This window comes from Oncorhynchus keta, chromosome 11 (genome assembly GCF_023373465.1).
Source record: "Oncorhynchus keta strain PuntledgeMale-10-30-2019 chromosome 11, Oket_V2, whole genome shotgun sequence".
Classification (NCBI taxonomy): Eukaryota; Metazoa; Chordata; class Actinopteri; order Salmoniformes; family Salmonidae; genus Oncorhynchus; species Oncorhynchus keta.
In genome coordinates, this window is record NC_068431.1 from 3,806,274 (window position 1) to 3,822,425 (window position 16,152).

Consider the following 16,152-nt stretch of genomic DNA (forward strand, 5'->3'; position numbering starts at 1 on the left):
ATCAACAAATGACCTTCAATTTAATACAATTTAATGGCTCCCTCTTAGTTATTTTGCTCCCTAAAACAAAACATAGCCCTGCCCTGGTAGTAAATTATTCTCTACTTGCTGCCAGCTGAAACTTACTACACAGTAGATGTTTTTATATCATACTTCTTTACAATTAACTCTGCACAAGGAACAGCTCTTACCCAAGCAGAGCGGAGAATGGCCAGCCAATGATAGCCCCAGCTGCCACACCCATCACAGCCAGGAAGGGCGTGTCTTGGAACCATCCAGTCATGGCAACCAGAGTAGAATACATACAGAAGGAAGAAGGCAGGAATGCTGGAGAGAGGGACGAGAGACGAGAGACAGAGAGAGAGAGCGCGAGGGACGCAGAGAGAGAGCGAGAGAGAGAGAGAGAGAGAGAGAGAGAGAGAGAGAGAGAGGCAACCAGTGAAGAACAAACACCATTGTAAATACAACCCATATTTATGCTTATTTATTTTATCTTGTGTCCTTTAACTATTTGTACATTGTGTATATATATATATATATATATATATATATATATATATATATATATATATATACATATATGACATTTGTAATGTCTTTACTGTTTTGAAACTGTTGTATGTGTAATGTTTACTGTTAATTTTGGTTGTTTTTCACTTTATATATATTCACTTTGTATGTTGTCTACCTCACTTGCTTTGGCAATGTTAACACATGTTTCCCATGCCAATAAAGCCCTTGAATTGAATTGAATTGAGAGAGAGAGAGGGACACAGAGAGAGAGCGAGAGAGAGAGAGGGACGCAGAGAGAGAGGGACGCAGAAAGAGAGGGACACAGAAAGAGAGGGACACAGAAAGAGAGGGACACAGAAAGAGAGGGATACAGAGAGAGAGGGTTGCAGAGAGAGAGGGACGCAGAGAGAGAGGGACGCAGAGAGAGAGGGACGCAGAGAGAGAGGGACACAGAGAGAGAGGGACGCAGAGAGAGAGGGACACAGAAAGAGAGGGACACAGAAAGAGAGGGACACAGAAAGAGAGGGACACAGAAAGAGAGGGACGCAGAGAGGGACGCAGAGAGGGACGCAGAGAGGGACGCAGAGAGAGAGAGACGCAGAGAGAGAGAGAGACGCAGAGAGAGAGGGACGCAGAGAGAGAGGGACGCAGAAAGAGAGGGACAAAGAGAGAAACAGAGAGGAGAGAGAGAGCAAGAAAAGTGTGAGAGGTCATGAGCAGATGAGCTCTTACATTTTTCAACATGTTTTTACAAAAAGATAGATTTAGAATAAGATAAACTTGGATTTTCTCACAAGGACATATAACCTTCATTCTAAACCAAAACTCCAAACCTTCAACCTGTTTTTGGACAAAATGACATGGAAGGATTTCATTCCAAGGACTATAGTGAATAATCTGGCAAACCATGGCCAGCAAAATAAGCAAAACATAAACCTGAGAATAGCATCCAACCTGGAACTGAGTAATATTTAGTATGAAGCTATTTTTAAAGGCAAGAAGAAAAACCGTGTGAAGTGAGAGGTGTCAAAGCTCCCATCACAGAGTACTACTCTCTCATTGACATGAAGGATAACTTCACCCAGCTGGAGGTAAGGCAGGTGGAGCTGGACACTCCCAACACTAGCCAGCTCATGAACAGACCCACTGCCAGTCAACACTAAAAAATAGAAGGAGGTGAAACCAGCTCCACCCCCGCAGAGAAGCAACAGCCCATTAGAGAGGTGGCCACCAGAGAAGCCAGCAGAACAGCCCAGAGCTGCAGGTGAACAGCCTCTCTGGAGGTGGCCACCCCCACAGAGAAGGCAGAACAGCCCACTAGAGAGGTGGCCACACCCCACAGAGAAGCCAGCAGAACAGCCCACTAGAGAGGTGGCCACCCCCACAGAGAAGCCAGCAGAACAGCCCACTAGAGAGGTGGCCACTCCCACAGAGAAGCCAGCAACAAAGCCAGCAGAACAGCCCATTAAAGGTGACCACCCCCACAGACCCCCGCAGGAAGCCAGCAGAACAGCCCACTAGAGAGGTGGCCACCCCCACAGAGAAGCCAGCAGAACAGCCCACTGAGAGGTGGCCACCCCCACAGAGAAGCCAGCAGAACAGCCCATTAGAGAGGTGGCCACCCCCACAGAGAAGCCAGCAGAACAGCCCACTAGAGAGGTGGCCACCCCGCAGAGAAGCCAGCAGAACAGCCCACTGAGAGGTGGCCACCCCCACAGAGAAGCCAGCAGAACAGCCCACTAGAGAGGTGGCCACCCCCCCCACAGAGAAGCCAGCAGAACAGCCCATTAGAGAGGTGACCACCCCAGCATTAGAGAGGTGGCCACCCCCCGCAGGCCACCCCCAGCCCACTAGAGAGGTGGCCACCCCACAGAGAAGCCAGCAGAACAGCCCACTAGAGAGGTGGCCACCCCACAGAGAAGCCAGCAGAACAGCCCACTAGAGAGGTGGCCACCCCAGAACACAGAGAAGCCAGCAGAACAGCCCATTAGAGAGGTGGCCACCCCCACAGAGAAGCCAGCAGAACAGCCCACTAGAGAGGTGGCCACCCCCACAGAGAAGCCAGCAGAACAGCCCATTAGAGAGGTGGCCACCCCCACAGAGAAGCCAGCAGAACAGCCCATTAGAGAGGTGACCACCCCCACAGAGAAGCCAGCAGAACAGCCCACTAGAGAGGTGGCCACCCCCGCAGAGCCAGCAGAACAGCCCATTGGAGCAGAACCCCCAGCAGAACAGCCCATTGGAGAGGTGGCCACCCCCACAGAGAAGCCAGCAGAACAGCCCATTAGAGAGGTGGCCACCCCCAGAGAAGCCAGCAGAACAGCCCACTAGAGAGGTGGCCACCCCCACAGAGAAGCCAGCAGAACAGCCCACTAGAGAGGTGGCCACCCCACAGCAGAACAGCCCAAGCCAGCCAGAACAGCCCATTAGAGAGGTGGCCACCCCCACAGAGAAGCCAGCAGAACAGCCCACTAGAGAGGTGGCCACCCCCCGCAGAGAAGCCAGAAACAGCCCATTAGGAGAGGTGGCCACCCCCACAGAGAAGCCAGCAGAACAGCCCACAGAGAGGTGGCCACCCCCACAGAGAAGCCAGCAGAACAGCCCATTGGAGAGGTGGCCACCCCCACAGAGAGCAGAACAGCCAGCACCCCCGCAGAACCAGCAGAACAGCCCATTAGAGAGGTGGCCACCCCACAGAGAAGCCAGCAGAACAGCCCATTAGAGAGGTGGCCACCCCGACAGAGAAGCCAGCAGAACAGCCCATTAGAGAGGTGGCCACCCCCACAGAGAAGCCAGCAGAACAGCCCATTAGAGAGGTGGCCACCCCACAGAGAAGCCAGCAGAACAGCCCATTAGAGAGGTGGCCACCCCCACAGAGAAGCCAGCAGAACAGCCCATTGGAGAGGTGGCCACCCCCACAGAGAAGCCAGCAGAACAGCCCATTGGAGAGGTGGCCACCCCATCGAACTAGGGTCACCCAGCCACATAACAATACACATAGGCACAAGGGAGTGATTGAAGAGGCGTGATTGAAAAGTGATTGAAAAAGCTTCTTATATTTTCCCCAACGCACAAGTGGTGATCTCTCCACCCTGCTTGAGGCAAAAGAAACACACCTATTTAGACGAGGTGCTGGCTAGTGGAGTAGAACACTTGAACAAAAATATTTATGTCCAACGTTTCAACAGACAAGCTGTCTTCATCTCCACCCTGCTACCATACAGCGGGTAAATGCATGTATGTTCCTGTGACTGTGCCTCAAAACCAAATGTCTACCTGGCCCACCATCCACCCTGGACTTGACGAGCAGGTCCACCTATACGAGGCAGCAGTGCCCACCAACGCCCGGACCCTGAAGGATATCGCCCTCAACCGCAGCCCCGTCACCTCACACAGGAGCAACAGATCAATAGACACCCGCCCAGACCAGTGAGACACTCTCCCAGACCTGCGGGACCCCCCCGGACCCACGCCGAGAGGAACTACATTCCGACCACAGCACCAGCCACATCCACATCCCCACCCCAACCAATCAACATCCCCCCCAAGTTGACCATGCCCACACCCCATTTAGGCCCCCTCAGATCAGACCTATGCCCCTCCTGCCCACCCCTTGCCCCCCACTCTCACAAAGAGGGCCTCAACATGAAAGTCACACATACACCCAGGCCGTGAGCAGGCAAACAGGCCCAACCCCCACTCTTACACTAGCCCAAGCGAATCAAATCAAATAAAATTATATTTGTCACAGACAGAGATACAGGCAGAGAGGGAGAGACAGAGGAGAGGGAGAGAGATGGAGGGAAGATGAGTGAGAGATGGAGAAAGGGAAGGAGGGATGAAGAGGGGAGGAAGAGAGATGAAGGGAAGGAGGACGGAAAGGAGATGGAGGGGAGGAGGGAGGAAGAGAGATGGAGGGGAGGAGGGAGGAAGAGAGATGGAGGGGAGGAGGGAGGAAGAGAGATGGAGGGGAGGAGGGAGGAGGGAGGAAGAGAGATGGAGGGGAGGAGGGAGGAAGAGAGATGGAAGGGAGGGAGGGAGATGGAGGAGTAGCACCCACCTGCTGAGGAGCAGAACATTCCAGAGCTCAGGAGGAGGAAGGCCAGCATCAGACGACCCACATGCAGCCCAAACTTCTTACACACCGCCCTGCAACACACACACACCTACCTTACACTAAAGATAAAATAAGAGACTGACACACACACACACACACACACACACACACACACACACACACACACACACACACACACACACACACACACACACACACACACCTTACACTAAAGATAAAATAAGAGACTGACACACACACACATGAGGAGGGACAGATACTGACTTGTAGAAGTAGAGTTCACAGATGCAGCAGGAGAAGGCCAGGACACAGCGCACAAAGTAGAACACCAGCACCTAAAACACAACATCACAACCTCAACCTCACACTCACAACCTCACAACCACATAAACATCACAACCTCAACCTCACAACCACATAAACATCACAACCTCAACCTCACAACCACATAAACATCACAACCTCAACCTCACAACCTCATAAACATCACAACCTCAACCTCACAACCACATAAACATCACAACCTCACAACCTCATAAACATCACAACCTCATAAACATCACAACCTCACAACCACATAAACCTCACAACCTCATAAACATCACAACCTCAACCTCACAACCTCAACCACACAACCTCAACCACACAACCTCAACCACACAACCTCAACCACACAACCTCAACCACACAACCTCAACCTCACAACCACATAAACATCACAACCTCATAAACATCACACAGCCACAACTGTGAGTGTGTGTTGCTACCTTGTTGGTCTGTAGGGTGTGTGTGTGTGGATGTGTTTAACTATACTTGAAAAGTCCCCACAAGAATAGTAAACAAACAAACATTTGTCTAACTGGGGACATTTTGTTAGTCCCTACGAGATCAAATGCTATATGTAGAGGGTTTAGGGTTAAGGTTAGAATTCGGTACAGGGTTAGGAGCTAGTTTTAGGAACTAAAGTTTAGGAGCTAGGGTTAGTTTTAGGAGCTAGGAGCTCAGGGTTAGTTTTAGGAGCTAGTTTTAGGAACTAAAGTTTAGAAGCTAGGGTTCGTTTTAGAAGCTAGGGTTCGTTTTAGAAGCTAGGGTTAGGGGCTAGGGTTAGTTTTAGGAGCTAGGGTTAGTTTTAGGAGCTAGGGTTAGGTATAGGGTTAGTTTTAGGAGCTAGGAGCCTAGGGTTAATTTTAGGAGCTAGGGTTAGGTATAGGGTTAGCTTTAGGAGCTAGGAGCCTAGGGTTAATTTTAGGAGCTAGGGTTAGGTATAGGGTTAGCTTTAGGAGCTAGGAGCCTAGGGTTAATTTTAGGAGCTAGGGTTAGGTATAGGGTTAGCTTTAGGAGCTAGGAGCCTAAGGTTAATTTTAGGAGCTAGGGTTAGGTATAGGGTTAGCTTTAGGAGATAGGAGCCTAGGTTTAGGGGCTAGGATTAGTTTAGGAGCTAGGGTTTGGGGCTAGGATTAGGTATAGGGTTAGTTTTAGGAGCTAGGGTTAGTTTTAGGAGCTAGGGTTAGGGTTAGTTTTAGGAGCCAGGGTTAGTTTTAGAAGCTAGGTTAGGTATAGGGTTAGGAGCTAGGGTTAGGTATAGGGTTAGGGGCTAGGGTTAGGTATTGGGTTAGTTTTAGGAGCTAGGGTTAGGTATAGGGTTAGGAGCTAGGGTTAGGTATAGGGTTAGCTTTAGGAGCTAGGGTTAGGTATAGGGTTAGCTTTAGGAGCTAGGGTTAAGGGCTAGGGTTAGTTTTAGGAGCTAGGGTTCGTTTTAGAAGCTAGGGTTAGGGGCTAGGATTAGTTTTAGGAGCTAGGGTTCGTTTTAGAAGCTAGGATTAGTTTTAGGAGCTAGGGTTCGTTTTAGAAGCTAGGATTAGTTTTAGAAGCTAGGTTAGGTATAGGGTTAGGAGCTAGGGTTAGGTTTTCAGGCAGGGTTAAGAGAATGCAAATGAATTGTGTTCCCCACACAAGGTTAGTTATACAATACTGTGTGTGTGTCTGTCTGTGTTACCTTGTTGGTCTGTAGGATGTGAGAGTGTAGTGAGGCAGGGAGGGCGTGCAGCCACAGGTAACCATAGGAACGGATGGCGTTAAGCGGGGAATACTCCCACGTCTGCATCCCATAGCCATACAACAAGAAGTGCATCTACAGGAAATGACATTATCAAATTAGTGAGGGAGAGAGAACAAGGTTTTCTACTGGACAAATGTAGGTGGTTCCCTCTATGTTTGATTCCTTGTGTTAGATCACAGTCTCTGAAATACCTGTAGTGGTACAGTCTTCTAAAAAGATGCAACCACAGTAGTCTATGTAAAAAGCAGAGACCGAAAAAGAAAAAAAAAATCAAAAGCTTCTCAGTTTATCAAAAAAATAAACACGTGAAGAGAAATAGTCACATCTACAGGTTGGGTCCAATTCTGCAAGATGGAATACTGAGAGTAGGTGGACGGCTGAATGAATCTGCTATGACAGAGGAGGGTAAGCACCGAGCTACTATGTCTAAGGACCTTCGAGTTGCCAGTCTTATTCTTCAGCACATCCACAGTTGTGGAGTTGGAACCTGGGGACGGAACCACATGCTTGCGAAGCTACTAGGTTTGGGATTCCACAAGCTAACTGCAGTAAGACACATCCTCTCAGAATGTACTGTATGCAGAAGACTTCATGCTAAAGCTGCAGAGCACAAAATAGCAGACAATCCTTCGCGAACGTCGGAATGGATGACTTCAGACCCTTCGATGTCAAGAGAGAACGTAGTCTGGTGAAAAGATACGGTGTGGTCTTTACATGTCTGACAATCAGAGCAGTTCCCAATGAAGTTGCTCACTTTCTAGACACTGATTCTTGATCCTCTGCGTTGCTTCATCTGCAGAAGAGGTGAGGTGACCATCATGCGATCTGACAATAGGACAAATTGTCAGAGCAGAGAGATCGTTGCGTGAGGCCATTGAAGAGGACTGGCCACAGCTCATAGCCTGGTTCCTCTCTAGGTTACTTCCTAGGTTCTGGCCTTTCTAGGGAGTTTTTTCCTAGCCACCGTGATTCTATACCTGCATTGCTTGCTGTTTGGGTTTTTAGGCTGGATTTCTGTACAGCACTTTAAGATATCAGCTGATGTACGAAGGGCTATATAAATACATTTTATTTGATTATTTGATTTGAAGATCTGAAACAGACAAAGATACCATGATGCAATAAGGAATCAAGTGAATTTTCAACCCATTTGATGTGCTTGCCAACTTTCCTGGGGAAAGTGATCTGTTTCAGCGCCTGGATTTTCCCCAGCAGGAAGGAACTGTTTCTTGCCTTATTCTTTCGTTGTGCAGGAGCATCCTCACTGGCATCGGAAAAGTGGCGTCGCTGTGCTCTCTTCATAGGTCAGAAACTTGCAGGCTTAGATACTAGAGGCCGACAGATTATGATTCTTCAACGCCGATTATTGGAGGACCAAAAAAGCCGATACCGATTTAAATCGGCCGATTTGTTTAAATTTGTAATAATGACAATTACAACAATACTGAATTAACACTTTAACTTAATAGAAAACATCAATAAAATCAATTTAGCCTCAAATAAATAATGAAACATGTTCAATTTGGCTTAAATAATGCAAAAACAAAGTGTTGGAGAAGAAAGTAATATGTGCCATGTAAGAAAGCTAACGTTTCAGTTCCTTGCTCAGAACATGAGAACATATGAAAGCTGGTGGTTCCTTTTAACATGAGACTTCAATATTCCAAGGTAAGAAGTTTTAGGTTGTAGTTAATATAGTATTTATAGGACTATTTCTCTCTATACCATTTGTATTTCATATACCTTTGACTATTGGATGTTCTCATAGGCACTATAGTATTGCCAGTGTAACAGTATAGCTTCCGTCCCCTTCCTCGCCCCTACCTGGGCTCGAACCATTGCACAACCTTCAATATATGTCATAATTACGTAAAACTCTGGCAAATTAGTTCGCAATGAGCTAGGCAGCCCAAATTGTTGCATATACCCTGACTCTGCGTGCAATGAACGCAAGAGAAATGACACAATTTCACCTGGTTAATATTGCATGCTAAACTGGATTAGTAGTTATACTAGTGATTATAACTAGTGATTATGATTGATTGTTTTTATAAGATAAGTTTAATGCTAGCTAGCAATTTACCTAATTCTTTGAATCAATTGGAGGTGTAACTGTGCATATATTTCAAGGCCTACCTTCAAACTCAGTGCCTCTTTGCATGACATCATGGGGAAATCAAAAGAAATCAGCCAAGACCTCAGAAAACAAATTATAGACCTCCACAAGTCTGGTTCATCCTTGGGAGCAATTTCCAAATGCCTGAAGGTATCACATTTATCTGTACAAACAATAGTACGCAAGTATAAACACCATGGGACCACGCAGCCGTCATACCGCTCAGGAAGGAGACGCGTTAAGTCTCCTAGAGATGAACGTGCTTTGGTGAGAAAAATGCCAATCAATCCCAGAACAACAGCAAAGGACCTTGCGAAAATGCTGGAGGAAACAGGTACAAAAGTATCTATCCACAGTAAAAACGAGTCCTATATCGACATTACCTGAAAGTCCGCTCAGCAAGGAAGAAGCCACTGCTCCATAACCACCATAGAAAAGCCAGACTACGGTTTGCAACTGCACATGGGGCTAAAGCTCGTACTTTTGTCCTCATGTGCAAAAATGTCCTCTGGTCTGATGAAACAAAAATAGAACTGTTTGGCCATAATGACCATAGTTATGTTTGGAGGAACAAAGGGGAAGGTTTGCAAGCCGAAGAACACCATCCCAACCATGAAGCACGGGGGTGTCAGCATCATGTTGTTGGGGTGCTTTGCCACCCAACTTTTTCTGGGAAGCTTGTGGAAGGCTACCCAAAATGTTTGACCCAAGTTAAACAATTTAAAGGCAATGCTTCCAAATACTAATTGAGTGTATGTAAACTTCTGACCCACTGGGAATGTGATGAAAGAAATAAAAGCTGAAATAAATTATTCTCTACTATTATTATTCTGACATTTCACGTTCTTAAAATAAAGTGGTGATCTCACAAAGGCAGTTCGAACCAAAAATCTCAAATTTGGACTCATCAGACCAAAATGACAGATTTCCACCGGTCTAATGTCCATTTCTTGTGTTTCTTGGCCTGATTCACACAGTCTCCTCTGAACAGTTGATGTTGAGATGTGTCTGTTACTTGAACTCTGTGAAGCATTTATTTGGGCTGCAATTTCTGAGGCTGGTAACTCTAATGAACTTATCCTCTGCAGCAGAGGGAACTCTGGGTCTTCCATTCCTGTGGCGCTCCTCATGAGAGCCAGTTAGCGCTTGATGGTTTTTGGAAGAAACTATAACATTTCAAGAACTTCTCTGTATTGACTGACCTTCATGTCTTAAAGTAATGATGGACTGTTGTATTGACTGACCTTCATGTCTTAAAGTAATGATGGACTGTTGTATTGACTGACCTTCATGTCTTAAAGTAATGATGGACTGTTGTATTGATTTCATGTCTTAAAGACTGGACTGTTGTATTGACTGACCTTCATGTCTTAAAGTAATGATGGACTGTTGTATTGACTGACCTTCATGTCTTAAAGTAATGATGGACTGTTGTATTGACTGACCTTCATGTCTTAAAGTAATGATGGACTGTTGTATTGACTGACCTTCATGTCTTAAAGTAATGATGGACTGACCTTCATGTCTTAAAGTAATGATGGACTGTTGTATTGACTGACCTTCATGTCTTAAAGTAATGATGGACTGTTGTTAAAGTTGACTGACCTTCATGTCTTAAAGTAATGATGGACTGTTGTATTGACTGACCTTCATGTCTTAAAGTAATGATGGACTGTTGTATTGACTGACCTTCATGTCTTAAAGTAATGATGGACTGTTGTATTGACTGACCTTCATGTCTTAAAGTAATGATGGACTGTTGTATTGACTGACCTTCATGTCTTAAAGTAATGATGGACTGTTGTATTGACTGACCTTCATGTCTTAAAGTAATGATGGACTGTTGTATTGACTGACCTTCATGTCTTAAAGTAATGATGGACTGTTGTATTGACTGACCTTCATGTCTTAAAGTAATGATGGACTGTTGTATTGACTGACCTTCATGTAATATAATAATAATAATATATGCCATTTAGCTGACGCTTTTATCCAAAGCGACTTACAGTCATGTGTGCATATATTCTACTTATGGGTGGTCCCGGGAATCGAACCCACTACCCTGGCGTTACAAGCGCCATGCTCTACCAACTGAGCCACAGAAGGACCACATGTCTTAAAGTAATGATGGACTGTTGTATTGACTGACCTTCATGTCTTAAAGTAATGATGGACTGTTGTATTGACTGACCTTCATGTCTTAAAGTAATGATGGACTGTTGTATTGACTGACCTTCATGTCTTAAAGTAATGATGGACTGTTGTATTGACTGACCTTTATGTCTTAAAGTAATGATGGACTGTTGTATTGACTGACCTTCATGTCTTAAAGTAATGATGGACTGTTGTATTGACTGACCTTCATGTCTTAAAGTAATGGACTGTTGTATTGACTGACCTTCATGTCTTAAAGTAATGATGGACTGTTGTATTGACTGACCTTCATGTCTTAAAGTAATGATGGACTGTTGTATTGACTGACCTTCATGTCTTAAAGTAATGATGGACTGTTGTATTGACTGACCTTCATGTCTTAAAGTAATGATGGACTGTTGTATTGACTGACCTTTATGTCTTAAAGTAATGATGGACTGTTGTATTGACTGACCTTCATGTCTTAAAGTAATGATGGACTGTTGTATTGACTGACCTTCATGTCTTAAAGTAATGATGGACTGTTGTATTGACTGACCTTCATGTCTTAAAGTAATGATGGACTGTTGTATTGACTGACCTTCATGTCTTAAAGTAATGATGGACTGTTGTATTGACTGACCTTCATGTCTTAAAGTAATGATGGACTGTTGTATTGACTGACCTTCATGTCTTAAAGTAATGATGGACTGTTGTATTGACTGACCTTCATGTCTTAAAGTAATGATGGACTGTTGTATTGACTGACCTTCATGTCTTAAAGTAATGATGGACTGTTGTATTGACTGACCTTCATGTCTTAAAGTAATGATGGACTGTTGTATTGACTGACCTTCATGTCTTAAAGTAATGATGGACTGTTGTATTGACTGACCTTTATGTCTTAAAGTAATGATGGACTGTTGTATTGACTGACCTTCATGTCTTAAAGTAATGGACTGTTGTATTGACTGACCTTCATGTCTTAAAGTAATGATGGACTGTTGTATTGACTGACCTTCATGTCTTAAAGTAATGATGGACTGTTGTATTGACTGACCTTCATGTCTTAAAGTAATGATGGACTGTTGTATTGACTGACCTTCATGTCTTAAAGTAATGATGGACTGTTGTATTGACTGACCTTTATGTCTTAAAGTAATGATGGACTGTTGTATTGACTGACCTTTATGTCTTAAAGTAATGATGGACTGTTGTATTGACTGACCTTCATGTCTTAAAGTAATGATGGACTGTTGTATTGACTGACCTTCATGTCTTAAAGTAATGATGGACTGTTGTATTGACTGACCTTCATGTCTTAAAGTAATGATGGACTGTTGTATTGACTGACCTTCATGTCTTAAAGTAATGATGGACTGTTGTATTGACTGACCTTCATGTCTTAAAGTAATGATGGACTGTTGTATTGACTGACCTTCATGTCTTAAAGTAATGATGGACTGTTGTATTGACTGACCTTCATGTCTTAAAGTAATGAAGTAATGATGGACTGTTGTATTGACTTCATGTCTTAAAGTAATGATGGACTGACCTTCATGTCTTAAAGTAATGATGGACTGTTGTATTGACTGACCTTCATGTCTTAAAGTAATGATGGACTGTTGTATTGACTGACCTTCATGTCTTAAAGTAATGGACTGTTGTATTGACTGACCTTCATGTCTTAAAGTAATGATGGACTGTTGTATTGACTGACCTTCATGTCTTAAAGTAATGATGGACTGTTGTATTGACTGACCTTCATGTCTTAAAGTAATGATGGACTGTTGTATTGACTGACCTTCATGTCTTAAAGTAATGATGGACTGTTGTATTGACTGACCTTTATGTCTTAAAGTAATGATGGACTGTTGTATTGACTGACCTTCATGTCTTAAAGTAATGATGGACTGTTGTATTGACTGACCTTCATGTCTTAAAGTAATGATGGACTGTTGTATTGACTGACCTTCATGTCTTAAAGTAATGATGGACTGTTGTATTGACTGACCTTCATGTCTTAAAGTAATGATGGACTGTTGTATTGACTGACCTTCATGTCTTAAAGTAATGATGGACTGTTGTATTGACTGACCTTCATGTCTTAAAGTAATGGACTGTTGTATTGACTGACCTTCATGTCTTAAAGTAATGATGGACTGTTGTATTGACTGACCTTCATGTCTTAAAGTAATGATGGACTGTTGTATTGACTGACCTTCATGTCTTAAAGTAATGATGGACTGTTGTATTGACTGACCTTCATGTCTTAAAGTAATGATGGACTGTTGTATTGACTGACCTTCATGTCTTAAAGTAATGATGGACTGTTGTATTGACTGACCTTCATGTCTTAAAGTAATGATGGACTGTTGTATTGACTGACCTTCATGTCTTAAAGTAATGATGGACTGTTGTATTGACTGACCTTCATGTCTTAAAGTAATGATGGACTGTTGTATTGACTGACCTTCATGTCTTAAAGTAATGATGGACTGTTGTATTGACTGACCTTCATGTCTTAAAGTAATGATGGACTGTTGTATTGACTGACCTTCATGTCTTAAAGTAATGATGGACTGTTGTATTGACTGACCTTCATGTCTTAAAGTAATGATGGACTGTTGTATTGACTGACCTTCATGTCTTAAAGTAATGATGGACTGTTGTATTGACTGACCTTCATGTCTTAAAGTAATGATGGACTGTTGTATTGACTGACCTTCATGTCATAAAGTAATGATGGACTGTCATTTCTCTTTGCTTATTTCAGCTGTTCTTGCCATAAAATGGACTTGGTCTTTTACCAAATAAGGCTATCTTCTGTTTACCAACCTTGTCACAGAACAACTGATAGGCTCTAACGCATTAAGGAAAGAAATTCCACAAATTCACTTAACAAGGTTCACCTGTTAACTGAAATTAATTCCAGGTGAAGCTAGTAGAGAGAGTGCCAACCCAAGGCAAATGGTGGCTAATTTGAAGAATATAAAATCTATATTACTACATGATTCCATATGTGTTATTTCATAGTTTTTGATGTTTTCGCTATTATTCTACAATGTAAAAACTAGTAAAAATATAGAAAAACCCTGGAATGAGTAGGTGTGTCCAAACTTACTGTATTCCTCAACTTTCCTTATATTAAGCACATTCCTTCGCTTTACAACAGGAGTATAGCCTACCTGGCGGACATGAAAATGAACCGCAGGAAGTGTCCTCCATTCAAGTGCATACAGATGACATGCATTTCTTCCCCTTGCCCCTGTTCCAACAGGTGAATTATAAATGGCCCATTCTAAATCAGAACTAGTTTATTATTTTGGTAAATGAACAGACAAGATTAAATTGAGAATAGTCTGATGGGTGACAACATTATGACCTGTGAATGATGTATTATCACCTGTGAATGATGTATTATCACCTGTGAATGATGTATTATCACCTGTGAATGATGTATTATCACCTGTGAATGATGTATTATCACCTGTGAATGATGTATTATCACCTGTGAATGATGTATTATGACCTGTGAATGATGTATTATCACCTGTGAATGATGTATTATCACCTGTGAATGATGTATTATCACCTGTGAGTGATGTATTATCACTTGTGAGTGATGTATTATCACTTGTGAGTGATGTATTATCACTTGTGAGTGATGTATTATCACCTGTGAATGATGTATTATCACCTGTGAATGATGTATTATCACCTGTGAATGATGTATTATCACTTGTGAATGATGTATTATCACTTGTGAATGATGTATTATCACCTGTGAATGATGTATTATCACCTGTGAATGATGTATTATCACCTGTGAATGATGTATTATCACCTGTGAATGATGTATTATCACCTGTGAATGATGTATTATGACCTGTGAATGATGTATTATCACCTGTGAATGATGTATTATCACCTGTGAATGATGTATTATCACCTGTGAATGATGTATTATCACCTGTGAATGATGTATTATCACCTGTGAATGATGTATTATCACCTGTGAATGATGTATTATGACCTGTGAATGATGTATTATCACTTGTGAATGATGTATTATCACTTGTGAATGAGTGAATGATACCCAGTCTCAGGCAAGAAACAGCACGCCTTTCTTAAAATCATAAATCACACACACGTGGCCTAGCCCACCGGCCTAACTGTTTTGATAAGGTTTATATCACAACTAAAGGGGCTAAATACAGCGTATGTTACCCCTAAGCAGTGTTTCTGCCACTATAGTAATTTAGCTCCAGGGATAAATTATTAGACTGTATGGGTGATTTTAAATACTTGGATGGCTCAAAACTTCCTCCAGCTAAATCAAGACAAGACCGAGGTACTTATTGTTGGAGTCAAAGCACAGAGAGAATCTAACACATGCATGGGAAATAAAGATAAGAGGTGTTATTTTAGATTCTGAACACAGTTTAGAATCACACATCAGGAATGTGACCACAACAGCTTTTTACTACCTGAGGAACATTGCCAAGGTGAGGCTGTTTCTCTCTCAGACTGATCCATGCTTTTATTACAAGCAGGCTTGACTACTGTAATGCTCTTCTCTCTGGTCTACCCAAGAAAATGCAAAACATACAGAATGCAGCACAGGTACTGACCAAGACCAGACGGAGAGCACATTACACCGGTTTAATGGTCTCTGTACTGTAAAACATACAGAATGCAGCACAGGTACTGACCTAGACCAGACAGAGAGCACATTACACTGGTTTTAAGGTCTCTGCACTGAATGTCTGTGGGTTTAAAAATACATTTTAAGATACTTCTATTGGTTTTTAAGTCAATACACGATTGTGCACCCCAATACATGTCACACATGCTTTTAAGTTACAGTGCATTCGGGAAGCATTCAGACCCTCTCATGTCTGGAGGAAGCCTGGCACCATCCTTATGGTGAAGCATGGTGGTGCCACCATTATGCTGTTTTTTCAGCGGCAGTGACTGGGAGACTAGTCAGGATCGAGAGAACGATGAACGGAACAGTGCAGAGATGCTTGATGAAAACTTGCTCCGGTGCACTCAGAACCTCAGACTGGGGCGAAGGTTTCTATTTGTATTCATATTTATTATGGATCCCCATTAGTTCCTGCCAAAGCACTAGCTACCAAATGCACTGCATTACTTAATTTAGTAGCTAGTGAGCTTTATGGCTAAGTGGTAAGCTTCTTCCAAAAATCAAGCATTCACTTAGTAATAGCAGAGAATTCCCCCCAGGAT

General features: G+C 43.2%; 1 protein-coding gene and 1 long non-coding RNA gene across 30 annotated transcripts in view; one reads left to right on the plus strand and one right to left on the minus strand.

Annotated features, from left to right (window-relative positions):
- Positions 1–16,152, minus strand: part of alg9 (ALG9 alpha-1,2-mannosyltransferase) — a 79,094-nt gene that overhangs the window by 54,380 nt on the left and 8,562 nt on the right. For all 29 annotated transcript variants that reach the window (XR_008146753.1, XR_008146751.1, XR_008146752.1 and 26 more), the window contains exons 3-6: positions 6,588–6,722; positions 4,856–4,926; positions 4,574–4,662; positions 192–327 (exon numbers count right to left, since the gene is read on the minus strand). Coding sequence is in view for 21 of the 29 variants with exons in the window: in XM_052529170.1 (XP_052385130.1) it covers positions 192–327; positions 4,574–4,662; positions 4,856–4,926; positions 6,588–6,722 (431 nt within the window). In the remaining 8 variants the exon portion in view is untranslated. The remainder of the gene's footprint in view (positions 1–191; positions 328–4,573; positions 4,663–4,855; positions 4,927–6,587; positions 6,723–16,152) is intronic.
- On the plus strand, positions 2,483–4,018 carry LOC127933015 (uncharacterized). Its single transcript, XR_008146768.1, has 3 exons — positions 2,483–2,643; positions 3,285–3,329; positions 3,374–4,018. It is a non-coding gene; the product is annotated as an uncharacterized LOC127933015 (long non-coding RNA).